Below are 19122 nucleotides of genomic sequence, written 5' to 3' on the forward strand. Positions count from 1 at the left end.
CGCTCGTCATCGTCGTCAGATTCACACAACAACATAACGTTTATCTTTGCCCTTCGGCGCTGGGAGGAAAAATGATATCAACGAGGGAGCCAAGATAACGTACGAAACAAATGGCGGACGCGCATGATTTGTTTGTGATTTCTTGATGCTGTGACGAATGGGGGACGCAAGGGAACGCCGAAGAACAAGAACAAAAATTGACTAAAATAAAAACATAAGACTACGGAAAAACATATTAAATGAGTAGTGACATGGAGAAGACATACGGCAGCTGTTATTGACATGAAGAAGACATACGGCAGCTGTCATTGATGGTGTATCAATGCAACGGAAGGTGTATTGACGGAGATGACACCAAATTTGATGGAATCTACCTGTCGAGCTAATAATAACTCACGGGAAACATGTTTGATGAGAAGAACCCTGCGGAAATATATATATAAAGCAGAACCACACAGAAATACATTTCATTGCTTGAATTGTATATATCAAACATTTGTGGGCAGAAAAAACCCATTTTTTTCTGGGTTTCCCTACCAGAATGGAACCCAGACTTTTGGGAATACTGGGTGAAGCCAGTGTCTGTGAAATAGGCAAACTTGGATTAATCCACCACATTTTGGTCAATTCTTACAGCCTAGGCTGAATTCTTATGCGTGCTGCGAGATGCGTCTGTGAGCTGCGCCCAGCTTTGAACATCCCTAATAGAAAATTGTGTAGTGTCTGCTTTTGTCATTGCAACCCTTTGTAGATACAAAGTGTTTTAATGAAAAAAGTGGACACTACACAATTTTCTAATCAATAAAGCGGACACTACGAAGTGTTATAATGAAAAAATCGGACACTACACAATTTTCTAATGAATAAAGCGGACACTACAAAGTGTTGTAATGAAAAAAGTGGATACTACACAATTTTCTAATCAATAAAGCGGACACTACAAAGTGTTGTAATGAAAAAAGCAGACACTACAAACCAAAGTGATATTATGTAATGACTTTCCCAATTGGGAAATATGCGAACATTGTCATTAACAATGACAACACCCTGCTAGCCATTAACTCTTCTGGCCCAAAAAGTGTGGGAAATAATTCCCCACCCAAATGCGCACTGTGCCTGACATCAGGTCTGTCAGAAAAAAGTGTAATGCTTTTCTTAATTACACCATGCTAGCCATTAACTCTTCTGGCCCAAAAAGCGTGGGAAAGAGTTCCCAACCTAAATGTGCACTGTGCCTGACATCAGGTTTGTCAGAAAAAAGCTTAACACTTTTCTTAATTAGAAAATGGCCCAATTAGGAAATACTGTGCACATCATCACTAACAATGACCACACCATGCTAGCCATTAACTCTTCTATCCCAACAAGCATGGGAAACAGTTACCCACCCAAATGTGCACTGTGCCTTACATCAGGTGTGGCAGAAAAAAGTGTAACGCTTTTCCCAATTAGGAAATAGTGTGCACATCAATGCATATACTACACATGGGTCAAACCTATTGGTACATATCTGTCAACAAACATCCCAATGAGGGTATTCTGCCTACAAAATAATAGGTAAATCCCCTATCCCCTATATTAAAATAATCCCAAGTTTTTCTCTTAAATATAGGACCCCAGACACCCCTTGTGGCTGAAAAAATATATTCTTAGTCAACCCTAGCTGCAAAATATATCCCAAGTCCATCCCAGACAAGAAATATATTTCTACATTGTGACAGTCACAATTCAGGGTCCAGCCATAGGAAATATATTTGGAGTCCATTCCAGTGAGGAAATATATTTTGGGGTGTGTGACACATAGAAGTATATTTAGTGTGACATTGGACAATAAAATATATTTAGGTAAAAGTGGAGATATACAAGCCCACAATATATACAATATAGATATACACCCTGACATTTAGTCCTGTAGTATTCATGGAGTTTGCAAGACTAATAGTCAGTTGTCAGTGGGTGACTGACGTGCAGCTGTCGCTTTCCATATGCGGCTCTAGATCACTTTGTTGTGAAAGATGCTCAACTCACTCAAATCAAGGGCATTTATGATGCTGCAGGTGAGCTTGCTCTTCAAGTGCCTCATGGTTCAGTTCCCAGCATGTACTCCCATCTGTCATGTAGGTTCTCTTCTCTGGGACATATGCTCTTGGATAATTACTCCACCTTGATAGATCCGACATACATCTGACTTCCACCATCAAGGGTTGCAATGCCAGGTGTTTTGAATAGCATCTGTGCTGCTCTAGCAACTCGTTACTCAACTCCAGTAACCCAAATTAGAAAGCATGTAAAGACAGCTACAATCACAGAGTGGGCTAAGGTTCAATGTGTTGACTCTGATGAGGGTGATACAGCCAGTCATCATCTTTGCTCTGCAAAGTTTCTGAGGACTCGCATGATGGAAGTTTTGCACAGGTGTGTATTACAGTATTTGCAACTCTGAGTTTGGTGCTCATTTTCTTTTAGTTTGAATCATATGTAGATATTCATGCAAGGTCTAAATGAAATACAGTGCTGCCGCTCAACACTTTTTATGGCCAACTCAAATATATTTTTGTCATCCAGTACAACCCCACTTCATCCCAGAAGCTACAAGAAGAAGTTGTCATCTTAGCAGCCATGTGGACTTGCAAACTCAAAGATGGGTCAAGGACGGTAACCGCGGGTAGGCAATCATTGACAGAAGTGGATCCTTAGCTATGTGACTTCATGCCTATCATATTTATTCTAAGTCTAATGTAGTCAATTGATTATTATATTTTGTTCTGTAATAACCTCACAACTTTCTGCTTAGAACAGTTCTATAGATTAAAATTCTAATATATTGAAGTGCTACACAAATATTATTTTATAAACTTTTGTAGTCTTTTGTATGTATCAGTAAACTTTGTAGTCTAATTTTGACTTTTGTAGTCTTTTATAGTGTATCAGTAAACTATGTAGTCTAAGTCCGACTTTTTTGTAGTCTATTAGTAAACTTGGTAGTCTATATCTGTAGGGCATCACCTTCCTTTTTTGGTCATTTTTCCTGTGATACAATAATTGTAGCCCTTTCTTTTAGCTTTCTAAATATACTGAAATCATGTTATTTGGTTTTGTTTTCATGGAGAAAAACACAAAAAACAAAAAAAAACCCAATGCTTTTGAAATTCCTTAACCTCATATCTCCACAATGGGAGCACTTCAGAACATAATTCAAACAGATTCAGGAAGCTACAGTGTAGGGCTACAACTTTCATTTTTGACCATTTTTGGTAATGGGTCATGTGACCAACATCCCAACATCCCATTACATGGACCCTGATAGGTAAAATCATTCTCATCTTGCTTTTCTTCACTTTTAGTCAAACCAGGTCATATTTCCCTTTTGGGATGGACCCTGAAGGTAGTGCCTGATGTTCTGTACACCATTCATATGTTTTTTCCAATTTTTCTGCTATTTTCTGGCTATTTTTGGATATATTACCATATTTGGAAATGTGCTCTACCCTGAAAACAACCCCAATGTAATCACCACCAGTGAGCACCACCCTGCCATTTTTTTCCAGATTTTTTGGCTATTTTTTGGATATATTACCTTATTTTGGCAATGCACCCTGGACCCTGAAAACAACCCCAATGTCATCACCAACAGTAAGCACCATCCCCCATTTTTTTCTGATTTTTTGGCTATTTTCCAGCTATTCTACCATATTTGGCAATGCACCCTGGACCCTGAAAACAGTCCCTGATGTCATCACTAACAGTGAGCACCATCCCCCATTCTTTTCTGATTTTTCCCCTATTTTATTGCTATTTTTCATTTGGAAAAAGCGCATATTTCCTTATTTGGAAATGCGCCCTGGACCCTGAAAACAGTGCCCAACGTCGTCACCAACAGTGAGCACAACCACTGTAAAGCAATGAGTGAAACAGTTGCCGTGGTGGAATGAAATAAAAAATGAAGTAGTTGCCGTGAATGAATGAAATGAAATGAATGAAATCATTGCCAGGAAGGAATGAAACAGAATGAATTATCTTGAATGAAACAGGTGCCGTGAATGAATGAAATGAAATGAATGAAATCACTGCCAGGAATGAATGAAATCGTCGCCAGGAAGGAATGAAACAGAATGAATTATCTTGAATGAAACAGTTGCCGTGAATGAATGAAAATGCATTTCATTCATTCATGGTAGCTGATCAAGTTTTTTTATGGCAGCTGCCATAACTACATCATATAATTGGCAGCTACCAGTCGACTTCTAAACCAGCAACATCGAACGTTACTGTCACTGCCCTACCCCCTGTTACAAACACTACAGCTCAATCTTCACGCGAATCAACAATTGAAACAGAGCCGTTGACCAGCCCCAAACTGACGATGCAATCCACAGGCTTTGATACCATAGTGGAAGAGGTCTTATCAGTGCCCCCCTAATTCCTGCAGGATTCCGGTCATTCCTGCGGATTCCGGTGGATTCCGGAGGAATGAAATTTGGCAGGGAGGCCTGCCATTTTCATCATTCCGGTGCCTTACCATTCCGGCGGAATTTGGGCATTCCGGAATTGACACCGGAATGATCCGCGGAATGCACAGGAACGGAATGTAACGGAATCTGGTCCTTTGTTTGTTTATTTTAGTTCTGTTACCAAACAAAGGCAATGTTACCAAATAGTTGCAACACCCTTTCCTCTCAGCCACCACCAACCATCCTTGTCTCCCCACTTCCATTCCCTCCCACCACCCACGTTGGCAACAACGACAACGACAACGACACCACACGACCCAACAACGGCCACGACCAAACCAGCAACAAACAGAAGCGACCACCGCCAGCAAGGCGGCACCACGACAATCCACGAGCGCCCACGACAACGACGTGGCCGATCCACAGGCGCCCCCTTCAACGACGTGGGTACGAGGCGACAACGCGACGACGACAACGCGCCGTGGGTACGAGGCAACAACGTGACGACGACGATGACGCGAAGTGGGTACGAGGCAACAACGCGACGACATGACAATGCGACGACAACGACAACGACTCGACGAGGGTACGACGCGACGACGATGACACGACAACGCGACGACGACGACACGACGTGGGTACGACGCAATGACGAGAACGCGACAACGACGTGACGCGACAACGCGACGACAACACGACGACGACAACACGACGACGACGCAATGTGGGTACGAGACGACAACGCGACGACAACAACGCGACATAGGAACGAGACGACGCAACGTGGGTACCATTAGTCCCCACCACTCTCTCCCCTTCCTTCCCCTCCCCAGGGCCTGCCCCACACCATTGCCTGTCCCTCCTCCCTTCCTTCCTCCCCCCTTCCTTCCTCCCCCCTTCCTTCCTCCCTCCCTCCCTCCCTTCCTCCCTCCCTCCCTCCCTCCCTTCCTCCCCCCTTCCTTCCTCCCCCCTTCCTCCCTTCCTCCTTCCCTCCCTCCCTTCCTCCTTCCCTCCCTCCCTTCCTCACAAGGGGCAAACGGCGTTCGTCGCCTGGTAAAAATGTGATAAAATGCAGATAACTATGTTAAATCTTTGATGTCACATTTATAACAAAAAATTGGAGTTAAAAAAGATTAATCATTACTGTAAGTTTTTTGCTGCAGGAAGGTGATGTTGAAGATGTAAAATATTTATCAGTCTTTTGCAAGCTGAGTAAAATGAATTTCCTACAAAAAATGTCCTCCTGGTAAAGAGATAAAAAAAAGTCCGGCAAAATGAGATCGATCTTTATCTTCTTACCGCGGCGACAATGTATAATATTTACCAGTCATTCCTTCAAAGATCATGAGCAATAAAATTTTAATCTAAACCCTTAGCAATGCTTATTAAATGTTTATTCCACAAATAGACAGATGCCATACTTTATGTTTTTTGCAAAGCAATTACTTTTTGTTTTTGTTACTCATTCCCCTGACAGAAATTTTGAGTTGAATAGGTGAACTATTTTATTGAACATCTGTCACTCAAAAAACAGGTAATGGGTATTTTACTTCTCCTTATCAGCATTATTGCTCATGACTTTTTTTTATCTCTTTACCAGGAGGACATTTTTTGTAGGAAATTCATTTTACTCAGCTTGCAAAAGACTGATAAATATTTTACATCTTCAACATCACCTTCCTGCAGCAAAAAACTTGCAGTAATGATTAATCTTTTTTAACTCCAATTTTTTGTTATAAATGTGAAATCAAAGATTTAACATAGTTATCTGCATTTTATCACATTTTTACCAGGCAACAAACGCCGTTTGCCCCTTGTGCCTGCCCCTTCATTTAACTTAGAAACTAGTAAATTGAATGTAGATTTGAGTTTTAATATATAAATGCCCTCCCTTCCTTCCCTTCCTGCCCCTTCATTTAACTTAGAAAATAGTAAATTAGATGTAAATTTGAGTTTTAATATATAAATGCTGTCCCTCCCTCCCCTCCCTCTCTTCCTGCCCCTTCATTTAACTTAGAAAATAGTAAATTAGATGTAGATTTGAGTTTTAATATATAAATGTTATAAGAAAGTGTTCATACCCTTTAAGTCAGTGTGAAGAAGTGCATATTAGTGTAAATGTATCTAGCAAAAAGGAAGCAGATGAAGAAACCAGCAGAAGGTGAGGAGGATAACTTGGGTTTGGATGAAGAAGTCCAGGATGATGAGGATAACTAAATGACAGTAAGAAAAAGTGTATATTAGTGTAAGAGAAGTAGGCAGAAGTGTATATTAGTGTAAATTCACCAGATTCCGGTTCCATTCCTGTGGATTCCTGTCCCATTCCTGCGGATTCCTGTCCCATTCCTGCGGATTCCTGCGGACTCCAGTGGATTCCTGTGGATTCCTGCAGGAATGGGTGGGGCACTATAAAGTACTGGAATATTGCAAGAAACCAAGAATTGCTGCGTGTGCAAAGTCAAAAAGAGGTTTCCAATGGAGGGGTTGAAGAGCTCCGTCAACGAGAAAGTGGGCGATAAGAAAGAAGCGGCAAAAAAGAATGAAAAGGGGCATTGCAAACCCACAAGAACTTCGGCGAGACTACAAGGACCGGACATGCCGGCTTCCACGGGACCGACCGCTGAGCCAATCATTGATGACACACCTCGCGACGACGCAGCTCCCTTCCATCAAACCAGTCGTCTCTGCTCCATTTTCCCCAACTCAATCTCTAGTTGAGCCTGCTGTGCTCTCTGAACCCTCTGGACCAGCTTTGGCAGTGTCTTCACCTCCTGCTGCCTCCACAGCTTCCAATAAATGCCCCACAGATGACCAGAATTCTCTGCTTTTGGCACACGCCACGTCCACACCTGTTTCGTCCTCCACCTCTTTCTCCGCTGACGACATACGTGTCATTTCTACACTTGCAGCCTCAACAGCTGCTGCACCCATCACGCCGGCGTCAACAAGTCCCATCGTGACCCAGCCTCTGCACCTGCCATCCTACCTGAACCGACTTCCGCGTCCCAGGTAGCATCTGGCGCCATTCTGGCAGGCTCACTCGACAATGGGGGAGAGCCAATGGACGTCAACGCTGATTCAAGGGCCCATGACGCAATTCCTGCCCCGACCTGGATGTGTGATGTTAACATGTCAAAATACTTGTGTGACGTTTCAAAGGAAGGGGCATGGCAGAAGCTCATAGACACCCTCTTTCTGTTCAAGGCGATAAATACGGCTACTGGGGTAAGTTCATTTTTCTTTCATTTGTCTATGCTTACTGACCTTGCCTTTTAGAAATTACCGACCACCTCACGTCCTGATGAGGTTGCGTCGTGGATCAAAAGCAAGAAGAAGGACACGCCACGCGAAGTCAACCCCGATTCCTATGGGTCTTCCTTTATGGCTTGGTGGATCGCCATTCAACCGGATTGGAGACTCAATGATGACACTTCCTTCAACTATGTGGTACCAGCTACTGAGGACTGGCGCCAACTCCATAAAGGTGGATCGGCAGGGCTCTATACCATTGTAGTAGCCCTCTCATGGTGGATCAAGGCATTATCTGCAGAGACCAACTCCTCGCGCGCGTGGTCTGCTGTTCGTGATGTTCAGTGGGTAGTTGACCAGATTTATAAGAAGGTCAAGCCTGTTCCTCAAGTTAAAAAATGAGGACGTGATGATGGTAATCTGGATGCCGGCAAGGGCAAAAAGTACGGCCTAACATTTTCGTTGTGTTTCTCTATTCTCACCGCCATTTTAGATGTTGTTTAGGTTGAATAGGTGGTGACGGCTGCTGTCCCCCTCTCGTTGAATAGAACATACACTAACGTAGCTTCACTAGTACTTCTGCTGGTACATACTGTAGACTCATGCCGGTTGTGTTTCTCATTACATTCCTTTTTTGCTGTGCAACCCTGTCACGTGATGAGAGTGTATGGAATCAATCATAAGTGTGCAATGAAAGGCACCGGGAATGTCACTGAATGAAAGCATGTTGGATTTCTGATGAAATGGGCAAAGAAATGGCTGGGAACAATAATGAAATAGTAATACGAGATTCAATGAAAGCGGCTGAATTACTAGATCACTCTCAATATGAGAAACTGGTGGAGTGTCAAGCACCCGACATGCAGTGTTTGTATTTGTGTTTGGCAAGAGATACACAAGCAAGTAATGAAATGATATTAGGCTATGGTATAGTAATAAGATCAGCCCAGTATAGATATGAAATGGTAATGAGATTGGCCTAGGGAAGTAATGATATATTAATAATATCGGCCTGGTATAGATATGAAATGGTAATGATATTGGCCTAGGGAACTAATGATATAGTAATAATATTGGCCTGGTATAGATATGAAATGGTAATGATATTGGCCTAGGAAAGTAATGATATAGTAATAATATCAGCTTAGAGAAATAATGAAATGGAACTGGGATAAATGAAATAAAGCAATGAAATTGACTGGCACTACAATGATATACATTTCATTTCTGTAGCCAAGATTTCTCATATCATAATTTTAGTTGGCCAGATTTAAATGACTGTGCAGGCAGGTGCTTAGGTTTTATCATATAAGTGGTAGGCACCACTCGGATGCTCACGCGGATGAAATATTGGGCTGTGATTGATCCAGAAGTCTTACATATACGTCACCTCCTCGATCTTGCAATCGCTCGCAACATGTGTTTCGTCATGGCCACGAGAACTGGGGATCTAAAATCCTTCAAGCCCATTCTGCCTGCAGATCTGGCGGAACTCACCAAGCGGACATACAAAGCCAGATTCCAAGAAGAACAGCTTTCCGAGACCAGTACATGGGTAAGCTTGTGGATATTCTTCGTCGCCCTCATGCCTGCGCCCTGATTAGCATGGGGGGACCTACTGCTTGGATAGCGAAACGCTTCGGTGGCCCTACCTTAGTTCAGAGGTTCATGGATGGGCCGTCCACTCAAGTAACAGTTCATCACCGTGGCACGGTAGCCTCCTCACCCTTCTTCGACGACCCCTTATTTCATGATCAAATATCAGCACAGGAAGAGAATCTTGTACATGGCTTCGTATCAGCGGAGAACCCGGAGCACCATCGATGGCTCTTCCCTACAACAGACGTCATGGAGGATTTCTGCCACCACTGGAGCGGTGAATGGACTGCGGGTTGCGACTCAATTTTCCACAACATTGCAAAAGCACTTGAGTGCGGAACAGCTAAACCCTTGACACGAAAGGGTTGGAAGTCTTACTTGCACAGCACGAATCACAGGGCACGTCGTCCAACTGTACACATTACTGCGACTCATTTTTCGGAAGTCGACGAGCTCTTACTTGCATTCCCGGACCCTTGGCATGGCAAACACATCGCTGATATCAACTTTCCCACTCCGTTCGATTCCTTAAGTGGGAATTAGGGGGGCTCTGTGACGGATGTCTTACTTATCGTATAATTCCCACTTCATGAACTGTTAGTTTATATTTTGTTATAGGTTTAGCACTTGCTTACGCAAGCACACAATTCAACTTATGTTACATACTTCTAGTCACACTATGTAATGTCACCTTTTTTCTATTCTTCAAACCACCACTGCGTGTACTCCGTGTCAGGAATAGCGTTGTATCACATTCTTACGGAAGTATAGTAAGTGCTTTGAGTTTAGTTAAAGCTGCTGAATACTCTCACAGAGGTGTTTGGCTACTAAACAGCAGCCTTATCCATCTTCTCACGTTTACTACCTTCTCAAGGATTTCCTGAGAAGGAGCAAGGATCGTGCAACGGATCTCCGAAGCATTGACGATCTCCGCTAAGTATCCGTGAGAACTGACCAAAGCTGACGCTTGATCGCACACCAGTGTGACAACGGTGTCTGAATGTTCGCCAGCTCACTTGTTGTTGGTAGAAGACCCACACAGTTTCATTAAGCTCACGGAACACCTGTCACATAGCTATTCTTAGCTTGGCATGATCTCGCGTGTTTGTTTCTATGGCCCGGTTTACCGGTTTGACAGATGACATCACAAAATGATTAACGTTTCCTGATGCGTTGATGCGCATGCGTATGTGTTTACCAATAGTCTTTGGTCTTCCGTTGTTCCCGAGTTTTTAATTAAAATGCCTTGTCTTGGCTCGTCTTTTCATTACGGAGGTCGGTAGACACTCCAAAGGTGTTTTCAAATGTCTTTCTTAATTGTCTGGAGCTTCTTATTATATTTCATATAAAAGAATGTGTCTTTTTCTCATGTTTGTACCTGTGATGTTCAGACGCATCAGTCTTTGATGCGTACGCGGGAACTGCTGTACATAATTTTCTGAGTGGCCGTGAGCCATGCTGAGTCTTCGTACGTTTACTGCCTAGGCGTAGTTTAGTCTTTCAATGTTTCAGACATGCCGTTTAGGCGTCTAAGTCGTCTTTTCTGTATTTCTTGTATAAACATGAGTTTTCACAATAAATCCATTATGTGTTTCTAAAACCCTTTAGTAGTAATGCAATTCTTCTCCCTGCATTGGGTGTTTACTCTAGAACCTCTTTGTGCTCTATTTCATGGTAGGTGAATCTTAGATAGGATCCAAGTATAATGTCACGACGCAGCAGCTCGACTTTAGCTCATGCTGATGATGTGAGGGATCTGGGGGACTTGAAGGACAATGTGAGGGTTGTAGGGATTGATGAGAAGTCTGTTGGGGAAGTATAAGATGCACTTGAGGGAGAAGAGTTCACCAGCCCCCTTACAGCGTCTGCAAGAACGGCATCTTGGTCAACGGCGTTGCGGTCCACGTCAACAGCACCCTGCAGACAATTTATTACCGACCAGCTTTGCACACACATCCTTGACCATCCAGAATCCCACACGAGGGCAAGTTCACCAATCCGTTCTGGATTGTGCCTCACTCAAATTCGGCTGAACAGTCAACCTTCCAACATGGACCTCGAGTCGCCCTTAACACCTACTAGCAAAACTTGTCCGCACAAAGTCTTCATACTGCCGAATCATGCCATTGCCACTCAGCCCTTCCGCTACTCGACTGTGGTTCACACCAGTGGGAAGACTGAACTGGGAGATTCGAAGGATGAGGCGAAGGCTGCAGGAATCAATAAGCAGGCCACCAGGTCGATGGAAGCTGCAGTGGAGGGGAAAAAGGTTACCAAGGTGCTGTGTGCGCGTTCATCGGCCTACAGTTCATTGGGGAGCAGAGCCTCTTCATGTGGTCAGCAATCATCCGATGGCCTAAGCTTCTCCCCCATCCATTCTCCTACATACAGTGGTGGACGACCCTTCTCCCAACCACAATCTCATGCTCATTCCCTGTCAACGGATGACTTCGGGTGTGACAAGCATCGGTACTCTTTGCCTGAGAACGACAATACGCCCAACGACAACAATCACATGCTTAACGCCTCACACTCAAATCCCGGCAGCACAATCATCAACTCCATCTCTTCCCTCCCCATTTGCATGGACGACTTGGACTACCACTCGATGACGTGCCCAACGGTGTCATTGGAGCCTTCAAATGGACTCAACGCATTGCAGGGGGGGAATGTGGATTCGAATAGGAAGGGTATGGAGGCTGAACATGAACAATTGCCTCCCAAAGAGCCAGCGTCGCCAACCACATTTGACATTGCAAGTACTACATCATCACCAGTCCACAACACTCATCCAATCACTCCTTCTTCCCCGGCATGTGACCTCTACCAATACCCAGGGTCTCTTCACTTACGCCCTCCTACACCTTTTCTCCCAAACCAACAATGTTGCTCCTTCTCGCCTCCCTTCCATCAATTTGCTCCCTCTTGGACTCCTTTATCGGCTAATCTTCATTCAAGTTCTTGTCAACGGTGGCTCAACTCACAAAATAAGCATTTAAAGACATTGCCATTCATGAACATTCTCATGGTTGAAAACAGGAGCTGCACGTTGCCACCAAAACCCATGCCCTCCTCTCTTCCTCCTTCAAGAGCCTGCCAGCTGAGCTGCAATACACAAGACGATCGGATACAGACCGACGCGTCACCATTCCTGGACATTCCCATGGTTGATGATGAAGGACACCCGTTTGACAAGGAAGGATGCCTGTTGTCAATGATGTGCAACAGTGTGACCTCACCCATGTTCCGGCCACTCCAACATCAAACCTTTGGAGCCTGGGTCCTGCTGAGACATCATGCAACTTTGCTTCGCTTCACGGCGATGATCTGGAAGGTTGGAAAAATTTGGATTTTGAGGAGAGAGTGGTCAATGTGGTCGAGAGCGTAGCAGGAGAAGGAGAAGTACCAACAGGAAAGAGGATCAATGCCGAAGCGACGTTCATGCAGTTGTCTCCCATCTCACTAACCTCAGGTAGTATGATTTTCAAGGCCCCTGCTCCAACGTTGGGGGGCTCATCCTTCCAGACCCCACCAACACATACACCTCTGTTCAGACCCTTGTCATGTGATGTCGCTGAGCACCTGTTGACAACACCCATTGTTCGTTTATGCCCTCCTACTCTCCTTTCCCATAGTTCTAAGTCTGTTCAACCTTCCTCTTGAGCAGTTCTTCGGTGTTTGCTACATTGTCAAACACATCTTCACATGCTGCTACTCACTTGATGGCTGCTTCCCAAACTCTATCAAACCATCCTTCCTTGCCTCTTGCTTTCCTCAGCATTGCACCATCAGTTCATGGGCACTTCAGTCACCCACTACCAACTGACTATTAGTCATGCAAACTCCACATAAGTTACATGACTAAATGTCATGGACCATATCTAGATTCTAGATATATATGGGTCCTAAAAAGCTCTGAAATCTAAAATATATTCTTGAGACATGGACCCTGAAATGTCACACAAAAATTATAATGTCTGTGTCACACCCCCAAAATATATTTTGCAAGTGAAATGCAGTAAGGATATATTTTTGGTGAGTGGACCCTGAAATGTCACTGTCACACCTTAGAAATATATTTTTGCCCTGGCTTGACCTTAGGATATATTTTGTGAAACAGATGTGGTAAGGATATATTTTTCTGGTCTGTAGGGGTGTCAGGGGTCCTAGTTCCAGCAAAAAACTTGTGATTTTTTTTGCTGTCTGGGGTATATATTCTGGAAGATTCTGCAATGAATTCCAGGGGTTTTGGGACTATGTCTGGCTTGTGCTCCAAGTATGTAGGCAGCAATAAGGGACATCAATAGCATCAGGAATCCACCTGAGTTGCTTAAGTATCATCCACTTCCAATCACACTATGAATACAGTTCACATTACAGATTCATTCATTCTCCTCTAGCAATTTTGGGCCTCAATGACATGTGTGATTCACCTTAAAGCTATTCAGTCCAAGATTCCTGAGTTGCTTTGACATTATGGATACAGTTTGCACTATGGAATTTTTTAGCTGCTTAGAAATCTCCTCCACTTCTGCCTGTACTTCAGCTCTGAGATCTCCAGTTGCACCTTATCTGCATACCCCACCGACATCTGTATTAGCCAAACCCCCACACATGATATCAAACATCTCTCCCAATCCACTTTCAAAAACAAGGGTTCATAAATTTCTTTGCTGTTTCCCTCTTTCTCTCTCCACTTGCACCTTATCTTCATACCCTACCAACATCTGTATTACCATCCCCTGCCAGTCAAACTCCTGCATGTGATATCAAACATCTCTCCCAACCCACTTTCACAGACAAGAGTTTACCAAGCTCTTTGTTGTTTCTCTCTTTCTCTTCCTCTCTTCCTCTCCTCCTCTTCTCCTCTCCCTCCCTTCCTCTCTTTCTCTTGACTCTTGATTGAAAATTTATGGACAACAAATTTCATTCTCCTTGAACAAATTCTGTTCACCATGTCATGACATGGGGTTCTTTGTATTTTCCATGATTGCCTTTATGCTTGCCATTACTTGACTTATGTGCATGGTTCTAAGTGTGACACAGAAATATGCCACACCATTGAAAACACCTGGAACTAATTTTGCACTTTGCTTGCTACCTTGAAGTGTGTTACTATGGATACAGTTCACACTGTGGAATTTTTTAGCTGCTTAAAAATCCCCTCCACTTCTTCCTCTACTTCAGCTCCAAGATCTCCAGTTGCACCTTATCTGCATACCCCACCCACATCTGTATCACCATCCTCTGCCAGATGAATCCTTGCATGTGATATCAACCATCTCTCCCAATTGACTTTCAAAAACCAGAGTTCACAGAGTTCTTTGATCTTTCTCTTCTTCTCTCTCCAGTTTCACCTTATCTGCATACCCCACCCACATCTGTATTACCATCCTCTGCCAGTCAAACCCCTGCATGTGATATCAACCATCTCTCCCACCCCACCTTCACAGAGAAGAGTTCACCAAGTTCTTTGTTGTTTCTCTCCTTCTCTTCCTTTCTCCCTCTCCTCCTCTTCTTCTCTCCCTGCCTTCCTCCCTCTTTCTCTTGACTCTTGATTGTAAATTCATGGACAACAAGTTCCATTCTCCTCTAACAAATTCTATGCACCATGTCTTTCCACTAAATCCTGAACCAAGATCTATTTTTCAACCATATCATGAATCCAGATATATAATTTCTAACGATATGATGAATATTTTAATTAGATGCTGAACCAAGATATATCTTTCCACTTTATCTTGAACAAGTATGTATCTTGCAACTATATCTTCAACAAGGATATATTCACAAGACATATATTTCAATTATATCCTGACCCAGGATATATTACCAATATCTATTCTCAAGCTATATCTTTCAACTTTATCTTGAACAAAGATATAAATTCAACAAGATATTGAACCGGGATATATTACCAAGATATATTCTTGAGCTATATCTTCAACCAGGATATATTACTAAGATATATTCTTAAACTATATTCTGAAACAGTATTTCAACAATATCTTGCACAAGACAAAGGTGCAGTGTATTATATATAACTACATAGATTTACATTACTACATTTACCACTAGATAAAGAAACAAAGAGAAGGGGAGGCAGTGAGGGAGAGGCAGTGGGGGTTGGTGGCAGTAAGGGAGGGGGGAAGGGGATATAGAGGGGGGAGGGGGTGGCAGGCAATGAGAGAGAGGGGGAGTGAGTGCTGCAAGTGATGGAGAGGGGGAGGGAGTGGTGTGCAGTGAGGGAGAGGGGGAGAGGGGGAGGGAGAAGGGAATGGGGAAGGGAGTGAGGGAGAGGGAGAAGGGAATGGGGGAGGGAGGAAATTGGGGAGGGAGTGAGGGAATGGGGGAGGGAGTGAGGGAATGGAGGAGGGAGCGATGGGCCATGAGGGAATGGATGGTGGTCAGCGCTCAGCGTGTCTTCGTCATCGTCCGTCTGTTGATTGTTGGCCATCGTCGTCGTTGTGGCATTGGACTTGTGTTAGCTATGTGGGTGGTGATAGATGCGGGGCATGCTCACTGTATTTATCATACAATGACGATGACGACAATCATCATTCGTCATCCGTATGCGTCCCATAGTTCCCACGTCGCTGACTGTGAGGTGGCCTGGCTCGCTCATGGCTCTGGCGCCATGGCGTGTGCTGGTCGTTGTTCGTCTGTTGGGCGGCTGTGGTTGTTTGCAGTGGTGGGGGTTGTGTGACGTGGCAGAGTGCCGAAGTGTCATGGTACGTTGTAGTGACGTGGTCGTGGTACATTGTAGTGACGTGGTCGTGGTACGTCGTAGTGACGTGGTTGTGGTGTGGTTGTCGTGGTGTGTCGCGGTGATGAGGTTGTGGTGATGTGGTGACGTCGTGGCAGACGTGTCGCGGCTTGGTTTGTTGTTAGCGAGTTGGTTGGGGAAGAAGGAAAAAGGCACTCACCGTGATGATAAGAACAGAACAATGGACGACGAAGTCTCGTCGTCTGTCGTTTGGTTGCCACGTCGCTGTTGGCAACGTGGCACCTGGCATTGTTGTCAGAAAACCAACAGAAAACGAAAGGGGGAGGGGATGAGTGGGTGCTCACCAATTTGACAACGACGAACGGAGACACATCGCCGTTCGTCATCTGGCTACACTTCTGTCATCACCCCTTGTTGTTGCCACATTTCGGTCGTGTTGCATCGTGGTTATGTTGCATTGTTGTGTTGTGTTGTGGTCGTGTGGCGTTGTTTCATTTCATGGTGGCGGCGCCACGGTGTTGCAAGGCCATTGTTGCTGTGGTGGTGGTTGTGAGTGATGATGAGACGATGGTGGCAATGGTGGCATTGTCAGCGTTGTTGATGGTGGTGGGCGTCATCGATGGTGGTGGACGTCATCGACGGTAGTGGGCATTGTTGATGGTATTGAAGGACAGGAGTAACGTCACAAGTCACAGCATGTGACCTTGCCTTCAACGAAAGTCAGATCACACTCACGCCGAAAACTGTAGTGCCTACCATTTCCATTTAAAGTCCATTATAAATTTTGCCCTTTTCAATACATGGATTTCTAGTGTCTGCATTTTGGGAATACAAAAATTTGAGTATCTGCATTCTTCATTACAAAACTTTGTAGTGTTTGCTTTTGGGGACTACAAAATTCTATTCTCCTCTTTTTTTATTACAAAAGCTTGTGGTGTTCACTTTTTTCATTACAAAACTTTGCAGCACCAATTTTTTGAGCCTACAAAAGTTTCCAGTGTCTACTTTTTCAGATTACAAAGCTGTCTGCTGGTATCTTGTAGTGTCCTTGACTCTTACTCAAAATTTTGTAAAGAAAAAGTGGAGAGGACAAGCTTTTCTAATGAATCAAAAGGAGAGGATGAATTTTTATAACCTTTTTATAGTCTCTGTACCCTCCCTAGAATTATGATTAAGACTTGTCTATTTGAGGGGCTTGAATTCTCTGACACCTCTTTGTGGGGGAGTCAAGGACACTAGAAGATACCAGCACACACCTTTGCAGTCTAGAAAAGTGGACACTAGAAACTTTTCTAGTTCTCAGATATGGAGACTACAATGTTTTGTAGGCTCACAAAGCTGATACTACAAAATTTTGTGATGAAAGAGTGGAGAGTTTAAAGTTTTCTGATGAATGAAAAAGGAAACTACAAATTTTTGTTGTCCCATAAAGTGGACAGTCCAAACTTTTCTAATGAATAAAAAGGAGACTAAATTTTTATATGTGGCTAAATTCAACTTCTGTGAAACATTGAACTATATCCTTATTTAACTACTCATAGTCAAGGACACTACAAGATACCAGCACACACCTTTGTAGTCTGAAAAAGTGGACACTAGAAACTTTTGCAGGTCTAAGATATGGAGACTAAAAGTGGACTAGACAAGCTTTTATAATGAAGCAAGAAGAGACTATGAATTCCTGTAGTCCCAAAAAATGAATACTACAATTAAGTACAAAGTTTTGTAATAAAAAATGCAGGCACTCGAGTTTTTGTATTCCCAAAAACCAGACACTGAAAAGTCCTGTAATCAAAAAAGGGTCTACTACAAAACTTTACAATGGACACTACAAAATCTGAATAGAAACAGTGGTGAGTGTGAGCGCGAGAATGCGATGCAAGATCGTGGTCCTACATGCAGAACGTGATCTTAGGCCAACGTCACTTAGTGTGACTTGGTGACGTTGCTTCTCGCTTCAACCCACAACACCACTATCCACGTCAACACCAACGACCACCTCACCACCACGTCGCCGCCATGCCAGGTCACGCAACCCCGCTGCCATAAACAACCCTGGCAGCCCAAAAACGACAACAACTGCCCAAGAAACCACACACAACGAAGAATGACGACCAACGCGAACAAACGACCATGACTGCCTAGCAACTCGACAACCCAATCCACAGAAACAACGATGGGGAATCGATGGCTACCGCCCACGAAAATTGATGGACAGCACCCACGAAAGTCGATGAGCGACACACACCCACGGCCCCAGCCACAAACGACCCCACGTCGCAATCAGCGACATTGTAACTCCTACACACGTACAAACGACGGACGACAACAATGACACAACGACAACGACAACGACATAATTGTTGTTGTCGTCATTGTGTATTGAATGGTGAGCACACCACCACCTCTATCACGACTCACATAGCTGACACAAGCCCACCACAGTCGACCGCCCACTCCGCCAGAGGGTGGTCGACAGCTGGTACCCCCCACCTCACGCCTCCCCCAAGGGAATGGCACGCCGCCCACCGACAATGACCCAGAAACGACGGTCAGCGCCCAACAAACGATTCTGTCCACCCAGCAACGACGGCCATAACAACTGGTGAACGATGACCAGCGCCGACGTAAACGACAACTAGTGTGGACGAAAACGACGACCATGCACCCCATGACTCCAGAATGACCCAAAGAGCGAGCTGGGCCACATCTCAGTGAGCAACGTGGCGAACACGCGATGCAGACTGATGAGGGGCGACGACGACGATGATAATGTTGTCGCCGTCATTGGTTTATGTTTCATCCAGTAAGCATCTCCATTCCTCCCCCCTCCCATACTGCCCACTATTCCCTCCCCCCTCCCACACTGCCCTCTATTCCCTCCCCCCTCCCACACTGCCCACTACTCCCTCCCCTTACCTCCTCTTACCTCCCTCCCTCCCTGTCTACCACCTCCATCCTCCCTCCCTCCCTCCCTGCCTACCACCTTCCTCCTCCTTTCTCCCTCCCTCCCTGTTTACCACCTCCTCCCTCCTGCCCACCACCTTCTGTCTATCACTTTTAACCATCTTTGTCCCTCCATCATTTCTTACCCCC

General features: G+C 44.3%; 5 protein-coding genes across 5 annotated transcripts; 4 read left to right on the plus strand and 1 right to left on the minus strand.

The window, feature by feature from the left end:
- Positions 1-2209: 2209 nt before the first annotated feature.
- Positions 2210-2482, plus strand: LACBIDRAFT_296625 (uncharacterized protein; the record flags this gene model as incomplete). Its single annotated transcript, XM_001880257.1, has 2 exons — positions 2210-2415; positions 2467-2482. The coding sequence occupies 2 exons, from the start codon at positions 2210-2212 to the stop codon at positions 2480-2482; spliced, it is 222 nt and encodes a 73-aa protein (XP_001880292.1).
- Positions 2483-6990: 4508 nt separating this feature from the next.
- On the plus strand, positions 6991-8358 carry LACBIDRAFT_326631 (uncharacterized protein; the record flags this gene model as incomplete). The annotated part of the gene is made up of 4 exons (XM_001880258.1): positions 6991-7292; positions 7361-7676; positions 7728-8090; positions 8299-8358. The coding sequence occupies 4 exons, from the start codon at positions 6991-6993 to the stop codon at positions 8356-8358; spliced, it is 1041 nt and encodes a 346-aa protein (XP_001880293.1).
- A 771-nt stretch (positions 8359-9129) lies between these two features.
- Positions 9130-10236, plus strand: LACBIDRAFT_326632 (uncharacterized protein; the record flags this gene model as incomplete). Its single annotated transcript, XM_001880259.1, has 4 exons — positions 9130-9255; positions 9363-9831; positions 9972-10069; positions 10114-10236. The coding sequence occupies 4 exons, from the start codon at positions 9130-9132 to the stop codon at positions 10234-10236; spliced, it is 816 nt and encodes a 271-aa protein (XP_001880294.1).
- Positions 10237-11349: 1113 nt separating this feature from the next.
- LACBIDRAFT_326633 (uncharacterized protein) lies at positions 11350-13125 on the plus strand (the record flags this gene model as incomplete). Its single annotated transcript, XM_001880260.1, has 3 exons — positions 11350-12465; positions 12528-12899; positions 12967-13125. 3 exons carry the CDS (start codon positions 11350-11352, stop codon positions 13123-13125), a joined length of 1647 nt encoding a protein of 548 aa, XP_001880295.1.
- Positions 13126-15856: 2731 nt separating this feature from the next.
- On the minus strand, positions 15857-16315 carry LACBIDRAFT_326634 (uncharacterized protein; the record flags this gene model as incomplete). Its single annotated transcript, XM_001880492.1, has 2 exons — positions 15857-16174; positions 16226-16315. The coding sequence occupies 2 exons, from the start codon at positions 16313-16315 to the stop codon at positions 15857-15859; spliced, it is 408 nt and encodes a 135-aa protein (XP_001880527.1).
- Between the last annotated feature and the right edge of the window lie 2807 nt (positions 16316-19122).

This window comes from Laccaria bicolor, genomic scaffold (assembly GCF_000143565.1).
Source record: "Laccaria bicolor S238N-H82 LACBIscaffold_10 genomic scaffold, whole genome shotgun sequence".
Classification (NCBI taxonomy): Eukaryota; Fungi; Basidiomycota; class Agaricomycetes; order Agaricales; family Hydnangiaceae; genus Laccaria; species Laccaria bicolor.